This window comes from Lithobates pipiens, unplaced genomic scaffold (assembly GCF_037356315.1).
Source record: "Lithobates pipiens isolate NorthernLeopardFrog02 unplaced genomic scaffold, aLitPip1_a1.2 Scaffold_18, whole genome shotgun sequence".
NCBI classification, from domain to species: Eukaryota; Metazoa; Chordata; class Amphibia; order Anura; family Ranidae; genus Lithobates; species Lithobates pipiens.
This window is the reverse complement of record NW_027507758.1, coordinates 531,752,066-531,776,869: the sequence shown is the minus strand read 5'-3', so window position 1 is coordinate 531,776,869 and position 24,804 is coordinate 531,752,066. Positions and strand designations below refer to the sequence as shown.

The following is a 24,804-nucleotide window of genomic DNA, read 5'->3' as shown; positions in this document are numbered from 1 at the left end:
ACCAGGCATAGACAATCCCATAAGGCAGGAGGGCAATGGCTGGATCTTAGGTAACCCGGAAGCTTTGGGGTGCGCCCCACTCTTCTTCATAGGATGTCAACCATGAATAAGACAAATGCTGCAGCTGGTCCTAGTCTTGGAGATGGTTCAAACCGCTAGAGACATCAAAACAGGAAATCCAAAGATGGAAAATGGAAGGTAATGCTGACACACCCTTGTATGGGTGATAGGACCAATGGTGGAACCCCAAAACACTTTCATCCGCAGAGCATAAAAAAGGAAAGAAAAATAGGGGCTCCGATGGTGCAGGTCAAAACAAATAGGTTTTAATTGATAAAAACCAGCATACAAAAATATAAAAAGTGATCACATGAATCTAAAAGCAATATGGGGAATAGAATACCAGGCCCGATGAGTTTCGTCCAAAACAGACTTCTACTGGGGCAAATGCAGAGTGGGGCACACCCCAAAGCTTCCGGGTTAAACTGCTGTTTATGTGGATTGTCCCCACGAGCAGTGTGTTTGAGCAATTTTTATTTGTTAGTTAGTGATTCTTATGTGCATTACTGTTTGGATCATTTAGCGCTACACATTTACCAATATCACTGTTTGAATTTTTGTCACATTCAGTGTAGCTGCTTTTCCTTGTCTTTGTTTATTTAGGGAAGGCACAATAATTATTTTTACTTCACATCCTTGGGAACAATCCTAGTCCTAGTTCAGACTTGCTGATCTTTAACACATAGTTTCCAACTGCCTTTCATTTAGAGGACCTGCCCTTCAACTGGAACAGAATATGGGTAGCCATACATGTAAATTCAGTTGATTTCTCCATCCATTCTAAACGGCATGGATGGAGAAATACCACACTGTTGATAGACAGACTTTCACACAAATAGAGCTTTCTTTTAGTGTTCTTTTTATCGCCACTGCGTTTTTTACCTTTTACGGTATAAACAAAAAAAGACCAAAAACGTTTAAGAAAAAAACAATGTGGCATTTTTTACTACCTGCTACCTGCTTTGCAGGGTGAAAAAAGTGGCACTTTGCTGCTGTCTGCAGAGAGGCCTGTGGAGTTTACCAACACAGGGCTCTCCTCTGTCATTCACTTGGCCATAAATCATTGGTCAGGACTCACTAAATGGCTCGTGTTGCAGCAAATGGCAGCTCAAGCTTCCGGATGCGTGCACCTATGTGCGAGCAAACCCATAAGCAAGCCGCAATTTACGTGAGTGCGCCGCTTCAAGCCTACTTGCCGCAGTAAATGTACTGCGGCGGGTCAGCAAGTGGTTAATGTACAGATTGTGCACACAGCAGGTCATATCGATTCAAGGAGACAGGCATTGCTTGCAGAAATGTTGGCTATTTTGTGTTTTTGTGGTTAACCCTATATACCCCCAGAATGAAAAAAAACATTGTTCACACAGAATCATATAAAGGGTTAGAATGATTACAGAGCTTAAAAATATAGAATTTAAAAATTTTCTACAACCAAAAACAAAAACATAGAATATTGCAACTTATCCGACCTTAGATAAGGTGGCTACTTTTGTGTTCTTTTTTCCGGTTTTATTGTCATCTGGTGATTGTACCAGTAACACACATCCTTTAATCGGGTGACAACGCTCTCTGTCTACGGAGGTGCCAGCAGTGATGTCATGCTATGACACAAAGTGTTTTTTGGTGTACAGAACACCTCCCCACCTTAATTACTTTTACACAGTTTGTTTGATCGGACTTTACTGGTACAAATGGGACAGACAACTGAATGAATATATATAAATTCATACTAAATGGATTTTAATTAAAATAACATATGGTAAAAGAAGAACCACAAATGCTACTCAGATCATTTTGATAAGCCAAGAGAAAGAAGGTCGTCGCATTTAATTTTAAATGCTTCCTCAGAACCTCGTCCTTTTGGATAAAATGATGAGCAGTCTAAGTAAAAAAAAAAAATATATATATATATATATATATATATATACACACAAAATCAACACACAGTAATATCTTCAACCATCAATAACAAATCAATTTCATATATCATTGCTACAAAATAGCTCTATACACATAGAGAAAATCTATACCTATATGTAACTTACAATGTGCCCCAGGGACACAAGGACTGGCACAGTGGAATTAATAACTGTAAGCGCAAAAAGGCAGTGCAGCTGTAAACATATAAATGGATAATCATATATAGTCCATGTAAAGTCAGTGATTCGTGGAGATTCCGTCTCCTCTGAGAAAGCTAACTCTATTTTGGAATGAGAAAGGGGAAAACACAGGAAGCGCCACCTGAGTATAGTATTTAAAGTGGTTGTAAACCCACTTTCTGGACTTCTACCTATAGGTAAGCCTAGAAATAAGGCTTACCTATAGGTAGTGGAAATATTTCCTAAACGTGCACCGTTTAGGAGATATTTCACTTGTAGTCCTCCGAAAATTCCTATGGTGCATGCGTGGGGAAGAAACAAAATTAAGTGCTGTTTCTTCCTTAGCCTGTGCCGTTAATCGCGGCTCCCGTGCGCATGCCCGGGAGTGACGTCACGTGGCTCCGGTGAATCACAGAGCCAGAATCCGCAGCCCGGAAGGAAGAGGGGCCAGAAGATGGAAGCTGCCTACACAGGGGACATCGCTGGATTCTTTGCAGTTAAGTGGCACATAATGAGATAGTATGTGATGCATACTAGCCCATTATGCTTTTCATTTGCAGGCTTTGCAGCAAGCAAAAGAGAAAGTAAAACCCATCAGGGTTTACTTCCTCTTTAAAGTATGGTTTAATGTTTTTTAAACTGTATTTTAATCACTACACTCAGGTGGCGCTTCCTGTGTTGCCCCTTTTCTCACACAAGGACTAGCATACAGCTGACGGAGAGTGGTGGCAAATTCCAAGGAGAGGCAGGTGGAAACATAGTCCTTTTTCAAAAGTCCAATGTGTACAATATCTTCCAAAAGAGACTAGAAATATTAAAATAGATCCAACTATAGTACACCATATGCATCTAGGGAGCATTACTATGTGAGGAGAAATAGATTTTTTTTTTAGATATACCGTATATACTCGAGTATAGGCCGACCCGAATATAAGCCGAGGCCCCCAATTTACCCCCAAAAAAACTGGCTGAGGTACATTTTTGAGCAGCCAAGCTCTTGTTGGTCTATTCTCATCTTAATAATTTAAGGGTTGGTGTTCTGTAGTTTATAAAGGTAACCTGGACAGGAAGATGAAAATTTCTGGCAGGATTACCTTTTATATCTTTTGCACTAATTAACAGATATAACAAAACGCTTTCTGTTGCTGAATTGAAGGTCTCTAGATCTGGCTATGCTTTCTAGAAGAAGTGTCTAGATCACAAGTCTAGCTGGACAAAAATACAAATAATTTGGAATAATAAATTAAAGCAGTTTAGAAATTTTTTATGGTGTGCCTTTAGCCCAGCTTTGACGTTTCGCTGTCTTTACAAAGATTGATTGCATTATTTAAAACACACTACCATCCAATACACATAAGACATTTGTGAAACCTGTACAAAGGAAAATTGCATGTGTTCAGATTTTGGCATGGTTTAGTAACTGAATTAGATTATCTGACTGGAATCTGAGCAAAAAAAACAAAAAAACAAACACATTTCTGCTAGCTGCAAGTTTCATCACCATTCCCACATAGATATATGAATTGAGCTTGTACTTCTTATGTGTTATTTTCTGCCATTGTAATACAGGAGCTGTGAGTCGTGTAAGATGCTGGGTTTTGTACAATGTATTTCATTTTGAGACTGTTCCACCCGATCTGTTCATCTTCTCTGCATGAAATACAGACACGGATCAAAGACTTACTCCACATTTCTCAATTTCTTCTCATTAACCTTTTTTTTACTATGCAATACTGTAGAGAAAGAAAAAAAGTAGATTTCTCTTTCTTTGTATATTTAGAGTATGAAGTGCTCATCAGCAGCTTTTACCAAAGGAGTGTTCTGTAGTGACTGTTCTCAACCCTTTTCTAAGCCACCTGCTACATAAATAGGCTATATGTAGGCAGGGCCACTTGAAAACAAAGTAATGGCCACTCTATCACATCAAGATTTAAAGGCTCACAAGTGAATGTGTCAGCTGCCACTTAGTGCCTTATGCCTACTCATTCCAGGAAAATATACGAAATGGGAACAAAGGGAACACGAGGACGCTGAAAGGATAGCATACTGGACAGCTAAACACCCTTCCTTGTTAATCCACAGCGACCCCATCAGAATTCTGGAGACCCCAATGACACACACACAGCAGGCAGGTGTGCAAAGCAAGTCTCAAACTAAGTGTAGCAATAAGAAACCTTTACTAGATAAAAAAAAACAATTGGTAACTCACTCAATAGGAAGACAGTCAACGATTATTGTAAATATCATCAAGCTTGCAGCTCAGATGTGCTCCAGGGATCTGTTTATTACAGGCAAGAGTGCTCTATCACTGCCACCAGCCGGCAGTGGAAACAACCCAGGAAGTGGCCATACCAAGACAACAGCCATACTAAGATACTGATAAAATATACGGTGAGTATAGAACATAAAATAGCATCAATGCTGTAAACCAATAAATTCATAAAATTATATAAAAAGGTTGTATAAAAATAATAGTAAATTGAATAGTGCACCCTCCACAAATGCTAGGAAACTTGCCCAGGGTATAAATAATGCCCTTGCATCTGATCACGTAGGCTTGACAAAGGAGCTGGGTGGCTCAGAAATGGTTAGTGATGCCCCCCTCGCAGCTGACAGGTGTGACAACATTTCTGGGCTGGCCTTGCACGCCAAGGTGGTTTCACTTCCTAGTTTCAGCCGCTTCCTGGTGTCTTTCCATTACCCACCTAACAGCAGTGATAGAGCACTCTTGTTTGGAATAACAGACCCCTGCAGAACATCTGAGCTGGTGGCCTGATAGTATTCACATGCTGACTGTCATTCTTTTGAGTGAGTTGTCGGTTGTCTTTTTTTATCTAATAAAGGTTTCCTCTTGTAACCTAGGAAAATTGTGTGGGCCACTCAGGCTCGATAGTGAGGGGGTATGTGGACAGTGCAGCCGCAGCTGCTGCTAGAGTGCTTACAGGGAATGGAGTCTGTCCTGACTCCTGCAAAGGTTCAAGAAAGGAAGGGTAACCCCTGGAAGTTGCACACCTATGTTGTTCTACTGCAATGAATGGAGTGGCAACCTCAGCCTGGACTCTGACCATAGAATGCATTAAGGTGAAAAAACCTCAAGGGTTTACCACCCCTTTAGACAGATTATCTTCAGTTTGTGAGGTGCTGCAGCTAATGTACACTGGAATTATCCCTTGATGGGCTATGAAGGACTGTATTATCCTTTTGCATAAATGCACAAAGGTCCCATGATTGCTATACATCATACCTCATATTTATTGTGCAATAATTACCATATATACTCGAGTATAAGCCGAGATTTTCAGCCTCTTTTTTGAGGCTGAAAGTGCCCCCCTCGGCTTATACTCGAGTCATCGCCGTCTGACTGCTCGATCAGCGTATCGAGCAGACAGACGGCGGACATACTACAATTCGAAAGCCGCGCCTCCGCCTCCGCCTGTGATAGGCGGAACACTCAATTTCCCAGCAGTCAGTGTTCCGCCTATCACGGACATCCGCTCATCCTCGTACTACGGACGAGGATGAGACGATGTCCGTGATAGGCGGAACACAGGCTGCTGGGAAATTCAGTGTTCCGCCTATCACAGGCGAAGGCGGAGGCGCGGCTTTTGAATTTTAGAATGGCCGCCGAGGCGCCGACGAAGAGCGGCGATCCTGGCAAGGCACGGGACGGAGGCAAGGCAAGGCACGGCACGGGACGGGACGGAGGCAAGGCACGACACGGGACGGAGGCAAGGAGGCAAGGCACGGCACGGGACGGAGGCAAGGAGGCAAGGCACGGCACGGGACGGAGGCAAGGAGGCAAGGCACGGGACGGAGGCTCGGGACACAGGCTCGGGACACAGGTAGGCTGGACACACACACACACACACACATGGACACACACACACAGGGATGGATGGATGGATACACACACACACAGGGATGGATGGATGGAGACACACACACACAGGGATGGATGGATGGAGACACACACACACAGGGATGGATGGATGGATGGACACACACACACACAGGGATGGATGGATGGATGGATGGACACACACACACACAGGGATGGATGGATGGATGGACACACACACACACAGGGATGGATGGATGGATGGACACACACACACACAGGGATGGATGGACGGACACACAGGGATGGACGGACACACAGGGATGGACGGACACACAGGGATGGACGGACACACAGGGATGGACAGACACACACACAGGGATGGACAGGCATGTCTCACCCTCGGCTTATACACGAGTCAATAAGTTTGCCAGTTTTTTTGGGGGTAAATTGGGGGCCTCGGCTTATATTCGGGTCGGCCTATACTCGAGTATATACGGTAATACATTTTTTTCTTTTCTTTTTTTTTCTATCATATACTAGGTAAGATACTTTGGTGTTTAATGATACAGTCAAAATTGAAAATAAAGTGTAGCTAAAGTCATATTTAGAGGAGTCAAAACTCCCTGTCAGGTTTTTATTTCATATGTATTTCCCTGGGAAGATTTGCCTTTCTGTTCATCCTGGTGGGTGTTGTCACCAGATTAGCATCTACATTGCACCAATAGGCAGCGACTGGTGTACCGTACTGCTGACATGTCGGACCTCTGTATGGACCCAGCTGCTCTCACACAGAGAGTTACAATTCTTGCATGCAGCATGTACCACACATTTTTGCTCAGTGCTGGTAGAAACAAGCACTGTAACTAAAGTTGGACAACAATGTTACAAGCTTCTGTCCTGTTCACAGTTTCTCTTCAGTTTGACTTGAGCTCTCATATCTGTATATACCTTATGGACTAGAGCAATTTTTACATTTTTACTTTGGGCCTATTTATTAGTAATACATTTGTCATTTCTTAAAGCTGTTCTAAAGCCTAAACATTCTTTACCTTAATAAATTTTTTGCATTAGGTATAAAATGCTTGGGCGTCGATTTATGGGCAAAAACTCCCTCTTGCCATGAAAGCAAGAGCTGTCTTGGTGCCCCCTACAAAAAATAAAAACCGCAGAGGTGATCAAATTTGTGGGATGCAAATTTAGTTTGGGTACAACATTGTATGACCGCGCAATTGTCAGTTAAAGTGACGCAGTGCCAAATTTAAAAAGTGCTCTGGTCAGGAAGGGTGTAAAATCTTCCGGGGCTGAAGTGGTTAAAAAAAAATCCTTTACAATCACTTTAAGATAAAGTAATACATGGGGGGAGTTGACTTTCTTTTGGCAAGATTGCTTTGCAATGAAACACAAAGTGTGTTTCATTTTCTATGGAATGTACAGACAAAAGAGGGAAAAGAATTTCTGTTTTGAGTTTACTGTAAAAAAAAAAAAAGTTTACATTTTATTCTATAACTTTTCCCATAATACTAAAATTATGTTTCTGCTACAAAACATTTAAATGAATAATCGTTTTTATTTTTAAATTCTGCACATTCCTTGTGCAACATTGGAAAAAAAAAAACAAAGCAAACAGAAAAAATAAATCAAAATATACTGCTAAAAAAAAATAGAAATCAAAATAAATCAGAAGAATAATAGCTAAGAACGGGAAGGGGTTAATTCATGTAAAAGTAGGTTAGATAAGAATAAGTTTTATATACATAAAAAAAAAAGTGAACTTTTTTATGCACTTTTTTTTTTTTATAAACCAATGTCATATGCAGATCCAAGGCCACACCTTTGATCTAAATATGAATGAATCACCCGCACAATCCAGGCTTCATTACTGAAAGTCTCTCTTTGTTCCTCCTAATCTAGTGGGCCTGGAGAAAATAGTAATTCGGCCGTTTTATTAAAACACCCCTGTAATAATACAGGAGCTGGCCTAGATTCTGTTAATCCCTCATCCCAGCAGCTGCCCCTGCAAGATTTTTAACCTCTTGGCACAGGCAGTATGCAAATATGCAGCCTCTCGGTGGGTGGGCCTTAACGCCGAGCATACACATATTTGCATACCAAAATGTAGCTCTACGTTCTCCTAGCATTGTTACCGGCAGCCAACGAAAAGCTCCTGATCACAAGCAGCGATCAGGAGCTTTCCAATCATGTGACCGCCGATGATCATAAACCCCATCCCTCCTCCTGACATCTAAAACCCCTTAAAAGGCCTGGAGCCATTGGCACCAAGGGGTTAAACGCCTTGCTAAATGAAAAATGGCTATAGAAAAAATTCTGGAAAGAATTCTAAAGTGGGCAAGGGAGGTTTGGAGGAAAATGTAAGTCTTGCCTATACAAACCGTTTAAGCAGACTAATTGTGTGTGTGTGTGTATATCACTAGCACTGAGAATTTATATAAAGCATGCCTCCAATATATCTGCAGCTATTTCTTGCTTTAAAAAATAAAAATTTGTAAAAGTCAGCTAATATTAAGCATCACTGAATTGTACAGAGTGCTTCTCCTAAATCTCTACAGTTGAGAGACTTATTAGACCTGCGGGAGACCCTTTCATTCTCTTCCCACGCGTTTTAAGTCTTGGAACTCTAGGATACTTCTAGTCTGGAGGTGTTATGATGTTTGATTCTCCGAACATACCACAGATACAAAAAAAAAATCTTTAACATCTCATGTCAGCTTTCCCTTTTAATTTACACATTATTAAAATTGCTCATCTGAAACATTTGCAAAACAAAAGCATTTAAAACCTAGTTTCCGAAAGCCTGAGGAGTTTGTAAAAGAAGTAATGTGTACTTGGTAATTACCAGGCTTACTTGTTTCCTTACAACATCCTGAGAACAGCAAATGACAAAGGCTTTAAAAGCACCTTGGGGTGTAATTTCTGTATGTTAAGTCACCAAACAGTCATTTTCGTAATGTATTTTCTTCAACCTAGAACTACAAATTAGGGAACTGAAATAAGTTGTGGAAAATAGGGAGAAGATGGAAAAAAAATTCTCAAGATATTTTCTAAAAATAAAAGCATCACACAAATGATCAACGTCAGTTTTAGCTGGAGGGCTTTTAGGTTGAAATATAGACAATCATATTAATAGAAAGCACCCTTTGAATTTAGTTTTTGATTATGTTGTATATCAGCATTTGCTTTTATAATCATATTGTTAGTACCTTCTCTTCCCTGGCAGCCTTTATCACATGAAAGGATCATTGATCTGTTCTCAGTGGCATACTTGTATATCATCCACACAAACCTGTTTGATGTATATGTGAACCATACAACCCATTTACGTTTCCCTTTAAAACGCTATACGTAAATATCCTATTTAAAGTGGATGTAAACTCAGTCAGTTAAATCTCATATAATATTTAAATTCCAATCAAACTGTAAGGTAAGTCCCCTAAACATATTCCATAGCCATCAAAACAAAAGGTGTGCAAAGCCAAAGAGTTTGTTTTTATTTAGAAAGTAACCTCAACCTTGAGCAGAAAAGCCTGTTCCCTGCCAGCACGCTGTAGTGGAACTCTTGGGTCTTTATGTGCATGCAGTGGTCCCTTTGCTATTGCTCTCCAATTAACATGGGGCATGAGTTTTTCTGATTGTAAAGCTTTAGTTCTAGCTCGGGGGGGGGGGGGGGGGGTCAATACAATGCAGCATATATAGGCAGGGGACAGGTGAAGGTAAAAAAGAAAAGTTACACCCAAGCACTCAAAGTCTCCCTCCCAAAAATGTTTGAGGCCCCCACCCACACATACATGATTATACAAGCGTAAATGCATGCATGGGAGGACGGGGTGTGCCTACATGCAAAAACGTTCATTGTGATACACATTTTACAGTGAGATTAATAATAAATAAGGCCTATTATTCATGGGTAACTCTAAACCAATGACCTGAAACCACTTCAGCTCCGTAAGAATTTACCCCCTTCCTGACCAAAGTACTTTTTGCGATACGGCACTGCATCGCTTTAAATGACAATTGCGTGGACATACGACATTGCGCCCAAACAAAATCAAGGTCTTTTTTTCCCCACAAATAGAGCTTTCTTTTGGTGGTATTTGATCACCTCTGTGTTTTTTTTTTTTTTTTGCGCTATAAACAAAAAAAGCGTAAATTCTGAAAAAAAAGCAATATTTTTTACACTTTGCTATAATAATTATCCCCCAAAAATATATTAAAAAAAACTAATTTCTTTCTCAGTTTAGGCCAATATGTATTCTTATACATATTTTTGGTTAAAAAAAAACCCGCAATAAGCGTATATTGATTGATTTGCTCAAAAGTTATAGCATCTACAAAATAGGGGATTCATTTTATGGCATTTTTATTATTAATTTTTTTTTTATTAGTAATGGCAGCGATCTGTGATTTTTATTGTGACTGCGACATTATGGCGGACACATCGGACACTTTTGACACTATTTTGGGACCATTGTCATTTATACAAGATCAGTGCTAAAAAAAATGCACTGATTCCTGTGTAAATGACACTGGCAGGGAATGGGTTAAACACTAGAGGGAGATCGAGGGGTTAAGAGTGTCCTAGAGAGTGATTCTAACTGTAGGAGGGATGGGCTCACTACAACAAGACAGAGATAACTGCTCCCGATGACAGGGAGCAATAGATTCCTGTCGTGTTGCTAGGCAGAACAGGGAAATGCCTTGTTTACATCTCCCCGTTCTGTTGCTCTGTAACACTATCAGGGAACAACAGCGGACATAGAGTCTGCAGGCACGGTCACGGAGTACGCAGCGCGTCCACAATGCCGTGGGCGTGCTTAAAGGGGATGTACAGGTACGCACATTTGTGCAGCTGTGCCATTGTGCCGCTGTGCCATTGTGCCGACATACATCGTCGTGTGCTGGTCGGCAAGCGGTTAAAGCATCATCTATGGAAAATTTAGGGTACTGAAGTTTGTTGCCGTTTCATGGGCACGTGATTTTAAGGTTTGCCAGCACTCTTGCCAGCTAGCCTGCAAACAAACCAAATTGGCCCTGTCTAACAATTTGCATTAAAAACAGAGGGTTTGGTTGCACACATTTACAAATGTATGTGGAAGCCAATGCCAAGGCTCCGCTATACAGAAGTCCTAACTCTATGGTTTTAAAAATATCCAAGTTGGAGCATATATAGCATTTATAAATTTATAAATTAAAGGCAGTTTTGCCTGGGGAGAGCCCACTCCTCCGTAAAAGCACAGAGACACATTGATCTGAATGGTCGCAGCTGAAGGCATCCAATGTGCCCCCACACCAAATCGGTAAACAAGCTAGACAAAAAGATGGTAACCACCCCCAATTTATAACTAGCTGCCGTAAGATGCACATGGAAGAGAGAAACATATCACAAGCCTGCCATTAATTTATCCACTGCTATATATGCTTCAACTTAATGATTCTCAAAACTGTAGATTTAGGACCGCAGTATACAGAGGATACTTGACATGGACACTGCAGCTTCCACATATATTTGCATATATTGGGTGGCACAGTGGTGTAGTGGTTAGCACTCTCACCTAGCAGTAAGAAGGGTCACTGGTTCAAATCCCAACCATGACACTACCTGCTTGGAGTTTGCATGTTCTCCCTGTGACTGCGTGGGTTTCCTCCGGGTTCTCCGGTTTCCTCCCACACTCCAAAGACATGCAGGTAGGTCAATTAGCTTCTGTCCAAAATTGACCCTAGTACATGAATGGGGACCTAGGATTTCAGGCTCCTTGAGGGTAGGGACTGATGTGAGTATGAAATGTACAGGGATAGGGACAATTGTAGACACTCACTCAGGTTGAACTGGATGGACTGGTGTCTTTATTCAACCTTACTAACTATGTAACTATCTCACATTCATTTGCTGGAACTCCGAACCATGAACAGGCAGGGTTTGCCTCAAACCCATGGTAGTCCTGAAGCCAAATCTCATCCCTTTTGTCACCCATGGGACCTTGAGTTTATGGTTCATGGACCACATACCACACTTTTACACATGGCCATATGGTGGAGTTCAGGGGAGCAGTGACTTTAAGTTTTTTAAATTGTTTCAATTTTCATATTTTGTACTCAAGCAGCTATTTGACATCATTATATAGCTTATATTATTTATATATATATATATATATATATATATATATATATTTTTTTTTTACATATTGAACTGTAGTAAACCCATAGGTCAAGTTTGTTTTTTAGGTATCTTTATTTTTGTATCCATGGGCTTCAGTTCAAGATGAAGTTACTAAAGCATGGCCTGCACTCAGGATTTAACTCCTGGAACGGCTGGTGTATAGTTCATACACCAACTCATGTAATTTATAGCATGACAGCACAGATGGTTCTCTGACATATATATATATATATATATATATATATATATATATATATATATATATATATATATATATATATATATATATATATATATATATATATATATATTGTGGAGAGGGATGGATGGTGCTGGTCGGAGGAGGGGATATATTGTGGAGATGGATGGTGCTGGTCGGAGGAGGGGATATATTGTGGAGAGGGATGGATGGTGCTGGTTGGAGGAGGGGATATATTGTGGAGAGGGATGGATGGTGCTGGTCGGAGGAGGGGATATATTGTGGAGAGGGATGGATGGTGCTGGGTCAGAGGTGGGGATATATTATGGAGAGGGATGGATGGTGCTGGGTCAGAGGTGGGGATATATTATGGAGAGGGATGGATGGTGCTGGGCGGAGGTGGGGATATATTATAGAGAGGGATGGATGGTGCTGGTCAGTGGTGGGGATATATTGTGGAGAGGGATGGATGGTGCTGGGTCGGAGGTGGGGATATATAATGGAGAGGGATGGATGGTGCTGCGCAGAGGTGGGGATATATTATTGAGAGGGATGGATGGTGCTCGGTCGAAGGTGGGGAATAGTGTTAAAATAAAAATGGGTGTACCGAAGGACTCAGTGGGATGGCCAGTGGGTGGGCCCTGGGGAATGTTGGTGGTCAGGCCCTGGGGGGCCAGACCTGAAGCTGTGTAAGGGGCCCCAAAATTTCTGATGGCTGCCCTGCTTGCAGGCTAAGCATTTTGTTTGTTAGTATGCTATATATATTGTTGGATGTGATCATATCCTCAGCAGCTACGTTCCAGCTGTCCAACGCCATCTTGGCAATTACAAAAAGTATTTTTACTCTATGTTTTGTACTTAAAAATATTTTTCAATAAAAATCTATTGAAAGTGAAAACTGAGCATATGCAGTACCCGCCAACACTGCTCTGCAAAATCTCCAACTGCAGTGGGGACATGAGCAGGAGGTAGCAGGATCCACCAGATTTTTTGCAGGATACAGAAAATGACTCCTATAGTGAGTATAAACAGTATGTAAAACAGCATTTATTGATAGTTTTTAATGATGCAGGCTTAATACCACTTTGACCCGTACACACGATCCGAATATCGTATGAAAATGGTCGTCCGAGGAAGGATCGTTAGATTTTTCGGATCGTGTGTACACTACTTTCGACAGCCGATCATGACCGTTCATCCGATATTATTTGATTGGACATGCACGGAAATATTCCTCGTACGATTTTCGTTTAGTCAGTATAGTTTCATCCAAAAATACAATACGAATACATTACAACACATGACATCACTTACGATTTTTTTTTCTATTGTAAGAGAATTTTCGTGACTTTATTTAGCTATTCAATTTCTACTTGCGATTATTAACCGAAAACGGTCATACGATTGGTCGTACAATATTCGGATCGTGTGTACGGAGGCATAAGCCTCATTTATAAATTTTGATCCCTCAATGGAATGACCCTGATAAAAAAAAAAAAAAAAAAAGAAAGATCCACCTCATATTGTCTTCATATGTTTATCCCTTTGAGCACCTTTTCTGGGCAACATCTGAGAAAAATCTAAAGGATTATGCCAAGGCGGGCCAAAATCACTCAAAAGCCCTCCAGCGAAATTAAAGAACAACAGGTGCCGGTTCCTATACTTGACTCCTATAAATCTATAATAAGACTTTGTTCCACACTAGGAACCGTAGCTTGAAATTTCTGTCACAGCATCACTGGATTAGACATCTGGATCTGACATACTACATTAAACATGCATTACATGTGCAATATAGTGCTGTAAAAGACGTAGGTTGGTTGGACATGCAGAGAGAAATAATTATGTGTTGTGTTGTCTGTGCAGTTTTGCAGAGTATCTGCTCTCTCTATTACATCCTGGAAATGTGATGCTCTGAGTCATGAAAGGAACCGAGATTTGTTACTAAGAATAGAATACTTTTGTGGCAAGGCTTTTGTCTGTTGGCTCTTCCAGGAAGCTGCAATATACAAAGAAGAAATCGTACAGTCTTAAATTTTTCTCACAGGTATTTTTCTGTTCCCTCTTTTTAGGTCAACGACTCCAACTGTGACTCCGAAATCCTCTGTCTGCTGTTGGATGCCAAGCTGATGGTAAAATGCATAGGCACCGTCTACTACCCGCACCTGGTTAACCACTTACTGGCCAAGCAAGAGGATGGTCAGTGGGATGTTGAGGAAATAGCAAAACAGCTTCATAGTTCTGGACACAAAGCAGAGGCTGGGTCCCTTCTAATGTCTTACAGGGGGACACATCCTGCTCTCCGAAACTTCAGTTCTGCTCTCTCCAGTCTTAAGCGTTGGTTATAGATACACAAGCCAAGTAGAGCCACAACAAGAAGAGCTGAGAAGAGTTTCATCAATGGCTCTCTGGTAGAGCATTTCTTTTCTGCCTAACATGACTGTAACAGGTTGAGGTTGGCTTTTCAGCCAAGCTTCTGCTGTCGTATGATGAAGTAATTTTTCCATATATTTCTAATAAACATTTTACTAGAAGGGGCAAAGAAATGTCATATCCATGGACTGGTTTCTGCAGACAGTATATAGATTATCAGCCTTCTCTGTTTACATCAGGGGCTTACCTCAGTCCTAACAGTGCTGGATGTGGAGGGGAATGTTACCACCAGGGCTTCAGAGATAGAGGATCACATCCTGCTACTCTACATATTATGCCTAAAGCTATAGGTTCCTATAATATATGCGCTCTGTACAGAGTGTTATTTCTGACTGACTGAAATGTGAATATCACTGATCTCTATGCAACACAGATCAGTTTGCTCAAAACGCGTACATCTGTAATAAGTGAACAAAAGAGTCTTACATCTAGCAATTGCCATTGTTTGATTGTAGATCCTCACTCATGTCCAGTATTCGCTGTTGTGCTAATTAAAGTTTATGTCCAGCTAAAACACATTTTCTCTTCATATTCAATAGAGTGTGTAAGGATTAGTACCTTGTTTGAGTTTTTACTGCTATCTAGAAGTGAGACAAAATCCACAACTGAGATACAAACAGTTATAAGGTTCTATTCTTCCTCCAGTCTTCTTGCATTTGAAGATTGTCCCTCACTTAGTTTCTGGTTTCATCATTTTCACAAGGGAGAGTAAAGCCTAGTACACACTAGTAGTTTTTTTGTTTTGTTTTTTCATTCAGCCCTGCTGACAGCTCAGGACAGCTATCCAATGTTAGTACAGCAATCTGTCCTGCTGTTCTATTGTGTTCTGACAGGGGGATATCATTAGCTGAGAATGCTGATTGCAGCAGACCGGCTTCTGTCGGAACGATTGCAGTACAAACGGGCCAAATGTCAGCCGGTTTCTATGCCACCCGACAGTCAGCCCGTGTTTACTAGGTTAAGGCTGATGTCACGCTTCCGATTCCATTTCTGGCAACATATCACCAGCAGCAAAATCACTCCGGAAAGGTTTCCACTACAAAATCACTCACTTGCTGGCCCAGAATGCTGCAGAATTTGTCTTGCCGGCCAAACTAAGAAGGAAGTGACTTAAAAAAACAAAACAGGTAAGTGGTAAGTTAGCGACTCTGTAGCTGGAAAGTTGTCGCCAGTGTCAGAACCAGACTTGCCTAAGTGAGGGAAAATGTCTTGGATTGTAGTAAAAACATGAGGAGTTTTAATCTTTCCCAACTCTATCCAAATCCAAAGAATAAAGTTTTTAGAAAAACATAGCCTTTAAATACAGATTCATAAGCTAGACCCATTGGTAATAGCTGCAGAAGGTGGGCAAACCTAGAGAATCTACAAACCAATCTTGTAGGCATCTTCCTTAAGCAGGCCATACGTTATAATTTTTAAAGAAACATTTTCATTCAACCAGCAGGTTTATTGAAAAAAATTTGCCAATTCTCCCATCAACACACTCAATGCTCCTGGGGTGATCCTTTCCACAGTTGTATTGTGTTCTGCCGGTGGGGAGCCTTTCCAGCTGGCAAATACAATGATCAGTGTTGCTGGCTATAGCCAGCAGATCTGGTTGTTCAGGAAAATCCTTACAGGCTGATAGTTCAACTTATTTACAACCATCTTGCCCCAAACATGGTTCAAAATTCAGCTGGTACCTGCTGAGCTGGCAGAATTTCAAATCCATGTTTGGCCGGCTTTTGGCATGCTAAGCCAGTATCCAGCATATCAGTCCACTGGAACTAAACACATATCGGTGTTCCCTATCCCCCTGCCGGTTACTAATTAACTCATACTGTATGCTGCATTTTCTGCCTACGAAGTACTAGTTTCAGAGAACAACTTTAAGAAAATTGGAGACTCATAAAGTTGCTTGTAAGACCCTTTTCTCACTATTCACATGCTCCGCATTTTTTTTTTTTATTCGCCATGGAAGGCCTAATTTACTTTTATGCTTTTTTACCTCACATACACACATTTAGAGGTTGCCTACTTGCTATTAAGCGACAACATAGCTAACACAATTGAACTTATTTTGTCCCTATACAGCTTTTTAAACATTAGAGCCCACTATCCACTCTCATATCCTAGCAAGGCCATGCTCTCTCCTATAGACATTAATTACAATAGCCCTGTGGTAGGTCATGGTGCCTGCAGAAGCTAGGAGACCACATGAGGATCTAGATGCATGCAGCCCCTAGAGGAGACCAGCTGACACAGCATTCTGTTCTCACTTTGCCATGCTTATGATTGGCCGTAGTGGTAGAAACACTAATCTTAGACATGAGTAGAAAATTAAACTCTGCTGTCTCGGAAATATGAAATGAATTAAAAAGCCGACATGCACATGTTTACATCTTCTAATATCAATAAAGTTCTTAAACTCCTTCTACTACAGAAGAGACTTTTTATTTGATGTTTGTTTAAGCTGTTATGACATCTTATAATAGGAAATTGTAACTTCATTTGATGTCCCAAGTGCTTCTTCTGTCATACTACAGCATGTAACTATGTCATTTTGCTTTGCATATTTATGGAAGCAAACATCTTGCTCATTTTACAGAGAAATGACAAACTGGAAAGCCATATGGATATTTTTATGTTGATGTAATAAAATATAACAGCCTGATAAAACTTTAAGGATTCTCATTTAGTTTTATATTGGTATCTTTTGCATTAAAAAAATTTGATGGAAAGAAGATTAAGTTGTGCAATTATCAAAGTATGAGTCCACCTTAATGAAACTTTGCATATAGCAATACAAAAAAGAATCAACTGTTCCAGCGAAACTCCTTCTTAAAGAAAAACGTAATTTTCTGTTTAAAAATAAAATAACATAACATACCAAACAAAACAAAAAAAAGAAGCTTCTAGCAGGTAAGAAAATTGCAGCAGTTCCCCTGGCTACAGCCAAATGCCAGGCCATTGTGAATGGGCAAAGTTCAGGAACTCTGGGTGGGAATGGAGTTCACAGAGGACATCCATGCCCTCCCACCTTACACATATTTCCTTTAGCCCTTGTACACACGGTCGGACATTTCGACAACAAAATCCGTCGGATTTTGTCCGAAACTGGTGTTGCATACACACGGTCGGACAAAGTTTATTGGAAAATCCGATTGTTCTGAACGTGATGACGTAATTTAGTTAGGACAGGACTACGTTCAAGCTAGTAGCCAATAGCTTTGGTCTAGAAATTTGATCTGAGCATGCGTGGCACTTTGTCCGATCTGAATTCTCTACACACGATTGGACAAAGTCCGATCGGATCATGTTGTCGGAAAGTTTTATAGCCCAGCTCTAAAACTTTGTCGGTCGGATATTCAGACGGAAACAGTCCGATGGAGCCCACACTCGGTTGGATTATCCGACAACATGGTCCGATCGGACATTTTCCGTCGGAATGTCCGTCCGTGTGTACAAAGGCTTAGAGTGTAGAGAAGCAAGAGCAAAGAAATGAAAATGTCTTTGAGTTTTGCCTGTTCAAAAAAAAACAGCATTTGGCTATAGCAGAAGTATTTTTTCCTTTTCTTTTTCCTTACTTGTGTTGTGTTTCAATCAATAGCCATTTGTGATCTTCTAAAATTATCAGAAAAGAGCTTTCATACAACCATAGCAACAGTAAAAAAAAGTCCTATCCCCCTGCCTGTGTAATTGGCTTACATGTTTCCAAAAGTAAAAGCAGCCAGTTTAGTGTTGTTATGGTGATAGGTCCAAGAAAAACTTGATCTATCCATGACACTTTAGAGCTGTTGTTTGAAAGGCATTGGAAAGCTGTGACCTGAAATAGAAATGGATTTAATTGAGAGTTTTACAATTTTCTTTACACAAATTAAAGTGTATGTTACCCCCCAAAAAAGTTGTTGCAATGAAACCTGCCCATAGATGAAACTAAGCTGGTTTAGTAGGTAGCTGCTGAATTTCGATCCATGTGTAGTCACTCCCACACTTTTGTCAAATGAGAATGTTGGAAAACTTTTGTCGGTGATTACAGCTACTGATCAGTGTATTCTGAGCCCCTGTACACACGGTCGGAGATTTCCACAACCAAATCCGTCGGATTTTGTCCGTCAGATTTAGTCTGACGGATTGTGTCCGAAACTGTTGCATACACACGGTCGGACTAAGTTGTCGAAAAATCCGATCTTTCAGAACGTGATGACGTAATTTCGTTTAAGATGGGACTACATTCAGGCTAGTAGCCAATAGCTTTGATGTAGGAATTTGATCTGAGCATGCGTGGCACTTGGTCCGATCAAAATTCTCTACACATGATCGGATTACGTCCGACCGGCCCAGTTGGTCGGGAAATATTTCCAACATGTTGGAAAATTGGGTCCGACGGAGATTCGGACGGAATCAGTCTGATGCATACCACACACAGTCGGATTATCTGACGACACGGTCCGATAAGACGCATTCCAACGGATTCTCCGACCGTGTGTACGCGGCATAACAGCGGAGTCATCCCCACTGTCAGAATACAATGGCACAGTGGGAAGGATTGATTGTGTGGATAGGGGGGAACCTGTTCGTTTTTTGTGGGGTTTTTTTGGTCAGCCGGCTGGCTGATTGAGAAAAAAAAGTCATCCATGGCCATCCTAAGTATATATGATGACATATTATGTAACAAAAATACCTGGTGAAGCTGCCAGTTTCCCTTCTGTAATGCCGATTCACTCTGCTCTTGCATTTGGGGTGTGGTTAGGATTACATTGACAACTGCAGAAGATTGCACACCCAGTGAACGCAGTGTGGGGATTGCGCATGGGACACGTGTTTCCTACATATGTGAACTGGCCCTTATATTTCATTCTGACTACATCAGACACGTAACCAGATCTGTGCTGACATAGTTTATGTAGCCTCACTTCTTTTTCTAAGATACAAGATGCTGTGCTAACACAGCGTCCTGTATCCTCCATGGTCAGATTAGGGGCAATGCCAACGTGGCCAGCTCTTGGAAGTACCTTCTGGAAAGCTATATCAGCTGTGTGGAACACAGCATACATAGTGTGGAGAGTACATGTGATGAATAAACATATCTACCCGCTTTGGAGGATGACATGCCCCCTGCTATCCAGAAAAAGGACTATACAGAAGGCTTTGTGGTCACATGACTGCAAAATAAAACAAAAGAAAATGTACCAAATTGTGCTACTTTACGAACACTATTGAGTGCATTGTATAGGAACTATATTTGCTGCCTTAACATATTATTTAGATAACATGTTTACAAATACTTTAACTCTTTGAAGGTTGAAAAATATTATTTTTTGGTCTAATTCATATTTGTACATGTGCCTTAGTATGCACTTTTCTGATCATTCCAACACACATCATTTTACCTGCTTCTGTATGTGTAAGCAATAGACTTGATACTGTGTGATGGAAGCACATGTTTTTAACACATACATTTGCAGGTAATTCCCAATCATGACTCTGCTTGAGCTTTTGCAAATTTGCCTGAATTCACATTAATGCCCCCAAGTGTAGTTTTACCAAGCCAAGCTTTATTCAAAGACCAGTGGTGGCATACCGTCCATGGGTGCAGGGTGTTCAATGCACATGGGCCCCAAGGAGGGGGGGGCGCTGTGGTCTGACCCACCCTGCGCCCATGGATGATTGGTGCGGCAGTGAGGGCAGTTACAGGCACCGATCTCCCTGTATGGCTTTAAATAAAATAGCTGACAGCTGTTTCTCCTCTCCTCAGGAGACCTGTAACTGCCCCCAACGCTGCATGATCGCCCCCGACTGTCCCCCTGTGTTGTCCTTAAACCCCCTGTGTCATCCTCCAGCTCTCCTGTATCCTCCTCTGGCCCTCCTGTGTCTTCCTTTAGACCTCTTGTGTCCTGCTTCAGCCCCCTTGTGTCGTCCTGCCCCCCCCCCCCCCCCCCCGTAGCGCTGCCAGCCTCCCTCTCCTCTCCCACCAGCTGCTGTGGGGAACTGTCAGGATGGAATGTGGAGGAAGGGGCCTGTAAACATGTCATTTACCAGCCCCTTCAGTTTATGAATGAAGTCTGCAAAGAAAGGCACTAGAGAATTTGTACCCCCTGATATCTCACCAAAGCCCCCCCCCCCCCCAACAGGGCTGATAAACAAAAAGAATTGCAATAAATAAAAAAATGTAAAAATCGCTAAAAATAATGTGTAAAAAAATATATAAAATTTTAAAAAAGCTAAAAAAATGGCTATAAAAAATCGTACAAAATAATAAAAAAATAAATTGTTTTTTTTTTAAATATAAATAAAAAAAACTACTGACACTGTCCACTTCCCCAATCCCCCCCCCCCCCAACAAAAAAAGCATTGTGAAAAAAAAAATTGTAAAAAGAAATTAATACAAATAAACTACTTTCACTATGCACTGCCCTAGTGACACCATCTTGCACATAGTAGCCTCCGCCATACACTCTGCACTTCTCTTCTGCACATATTACCTGCCACCATACACTTCATACCCCTCTCCTGCAAATACTACCTGCTGCCATACACTCTGCACTCCTCTCCTGCACATATTACCCACGACCATACACTCCGCTCTTCTCTCCTGCACATACTACCCAACACCGTAGACACCACACTCCTCTCCTGCACATACCCACCGCCGTACACACCACACTCCTCTCCCTGCACATAATACCCCCCACCATACACTCCACACCCCTCTCCCTGCACATAATACCCACCGCCATACACACCACACTACTCTCCTGCACATACTACCCACTGCTGTACACTCCACACTTCTCTCCCTGCACATAATACCCACCGCCATAAACTTTACAACCCTCTCCTGCACATACTACCCACCGCCGTACACACCACACTCCTCTCCCTGCACATAATACCCCCCGCCATACACTCCACACCCCTCTCCCTGCACATAATACCCCCCGCCATACACTCCACACCCCTCTCCCTGCACATAATACCCCCCGCCATACACTCCACACCCCTCTCCCTGTACATAATACCCACCGCCATATACACCACACTCCATACCCTGCACATACTACCCACCTCCATACACTCCACACTCCTCTCATGCACATACTACCCACTGCCATACACACCACAATTCTCTCCCTGCACATAATACCCACCGCCATACACTCCACATCCCTCTCCATGCACATAATACCCACCGCCATACACCCCACACTACTCTCCTGCACATACTACCCACCGCCGTACACACCACACTCCTCTCTCTGCACATAATACCCCCCGACATACACTCCACACCCCTCTCCCTGCACATACTACCCACCGCCATACACTCCACACCCCTCTCCCTGCACATAATACCCACCGCCATATACACCACACGCCATACCCTGCACATAATACCCACCACCGTACACTCCACACTCCTCTCCTGCACATACTATCCACCGCCATACACACCACACTGCTCTCCTTGCACATACTACCCACCACCGTACACTCCACACTCCTCTACTGCACATACTACCAACCGCCATACACTTTACAACCCTCTCCTGCACATACTACCCACTGCCATACACTTCACATCCCTCTCCCTGCACATAATACCCACCGCCATACACACCACACTACTCTCCTGCACATACTACCCACTGCTGTACACTCCACACTTCTCTCCCTGCACATAATACCCACCGCCATACACTTTACAACCCTCTCCTGCACATACTACCCACTGCCGTACACACCACACTCCTCTCCCTGCACATAATACCCCCCGCCATACACTCCACACCCCTCTCCCTGCACATAATACCCACCCCCATACACTCCACACCCCTCTCCCTGCACATAATACCCACCGCCATATAAACCACACTCCATACCCTGCACATAATACCCACCGCTGTACACTCCACACTCCTCTCCTGCACATACTACCCACCTCCATACACTCCTCTCATGCACATACTACCCACTGCCATACACACCACACTTCTCTCCCTGCACATAATACCCACCGCCATACACTCCACATCCCTCTCCCTGCACATAATACCCACCGCCATACACACCACACTACTCTCCTGCACATACTACCCACTGCTGTACACTCCACACTTCTCTCCCTGCACATAATACCCACCACCATACACTTTACAACCCTCTCCTGCACATACTACCCACCGCCGTACACACCACACTCCTCTCCCTGCACATAATACCCCCCGCCATACACTCCACACCCCTCTCCCTGCACATAATACCCACCGCCATATACTCCACACCCCTCTCCCTGCACATAATACCCACCGCCATATACACCACACGCCATACCCTGCACATAATACCCACCGCCGTACACTCCACACTCCTCTCCTGCACATACTATCCACCGCCATACACACCACACTGCTCTCCTTGCACATACTACCCACCACCATACACCCCACACTCCTCTCCCTGCACATAATACCCCCCGCCGTACACTCCACACTCCTCTACTGCACATACTACCCACCGCCATACACTTTACAACCCTCTCCTGCACATACTACCCACTGCCATACACACCACACTTCTCTCCCTGCACATAATATCCACCGCCATACACTCCACATCCCTCTCCCTGCACATAATACCCACCGCCATACACACCACACTACTCTCCTGCACATACTACCCACTGCTGTACACTCCACACTCCTCTCCCTGCACATAATACCCCCCGCCATACACTCCACACCCCTCTGCCTGCACATAATACCCACCGCCATACACTCCACACCCCTCTCCCTGCACATAATACCCACCGCCATACACTCCACACCCCTCTCCCTGCACATAATACCCACCGCCATATACACCACACTCCATACCCTGCACATAATACCCACCGCCGTACACTCCACACTCCTCTCCTGCACATACTATCCACCACCATACACACCACACTCCTCTCCTTGCACATACTGTCAGGTACTCACCAAAGCCGAAGTGCTGAGAGCGGGTTCCCTTGCAGCTGGGTGCACAGTACCCCTGAGGATGGAACAGTGGGTACAGGGCACAGAGAGGCATGGGTTACCAGCAGGTGACTGGAATGCAGCAGGTCTACTGAAGGAAGAGATGCCCGTGCAGAAGATCTTGGAACTGGTAGAGGTAAACGCCTGCCAGGGGTTCCAACACCTGGAGTGAAGGCCGAGGGTCAAACACAGGTACAGTCCGTGAGACAAAGGATATTCCAGAGGCAGGCCGAGGGTCAAGCACAGGTATCAGTCCGTGAGATAAAGGATATTCCAGAGGCAGGCCGAGGGTCAAGCACAGGTATCAGTCCGTGAGATAAAGGATATTCCAGAGGCAGGTCGAGGGTCAAGCACAGGTATCAGTCCGTGAGCCAGCAAGGCTAAGTGCAGAAAGTCCGTTTAAACAAGCCAGGGGTCAGATCAGGAGAGAAGCAGAGTGGTCTTCAAACAAGCCGGGTCACAACAGGAAGTGGTCAACAGGAAACAGGAACACAGGTGAGCTGAGGAGAATGGAGGTACCTGCTGGAGGGTGCGTCTCAACCCATCATGATCTTTACAGATCACAGGAACCTGGAGTACCTCAGAGCTGCTAAATGCCTCCGACCCCGACAAGCACGCTGGGCTCTCTTTTTCTCCAGGTTCAATTTCCATATCACACCAACAGTGTTGATGCGGGAATCTCTCCTGCCAAGCCTGTCTGCTCCCGGTGGGGAAAGTCATCTCCACCAGGAGAAGACCATGATTATTGCTAGAAGCTATAGCAGCAGCTAGCAATATTTGCGGTAAAACTCAGCATGTTGGTTGCACTCAAGTTGATCGATTTGGTACACTTAACCTGCCCATACACAGTTCAAATCTCATCTAGTTCAGCAGCATTCGACCAAGATTCAAACCGTGTATGGCCTACCTAATTTCCTCTTCATAATGTCTGTAAAGAGTTTGAGGTTAAATTATAGGAGAATTGTGGGATATTGAATGTCCTGTAATATCCTTAGGGCGTT

The 24,804-nt window shown here is 42.7% G+C and overlaps 1 protein-coding gene across 2 annotated transcripts in view; it reads left to right on the top strand.

The window, feature by feature from the left end:
• The window catches only part of NBAS (NBAS subunit of NRZ tethering complex), a 1,050,553-nt gene extending 1,033,085 nt beyond the window's left edge, over window positions 1-17,468 (top strand). For both annotated transcript variants that reach the window (XM_077488811.1, XM_077488809.1), the window contains one exon: window positions 14,444-17,468. In XM_077488811.1, the coding sequence (XP_077344937.1) occupies window positions 14,444-14,719 (276 nt within the window). In that variant the 3' untranslated portion in view covers window positions 14,720-17,468. The remainder of the gene's footprint in view (window positions 1-14,443) is intronic.
• The last annotated feature ends 7,336 nt before the right edge of the window (window positions 17,469-24,804 follow it).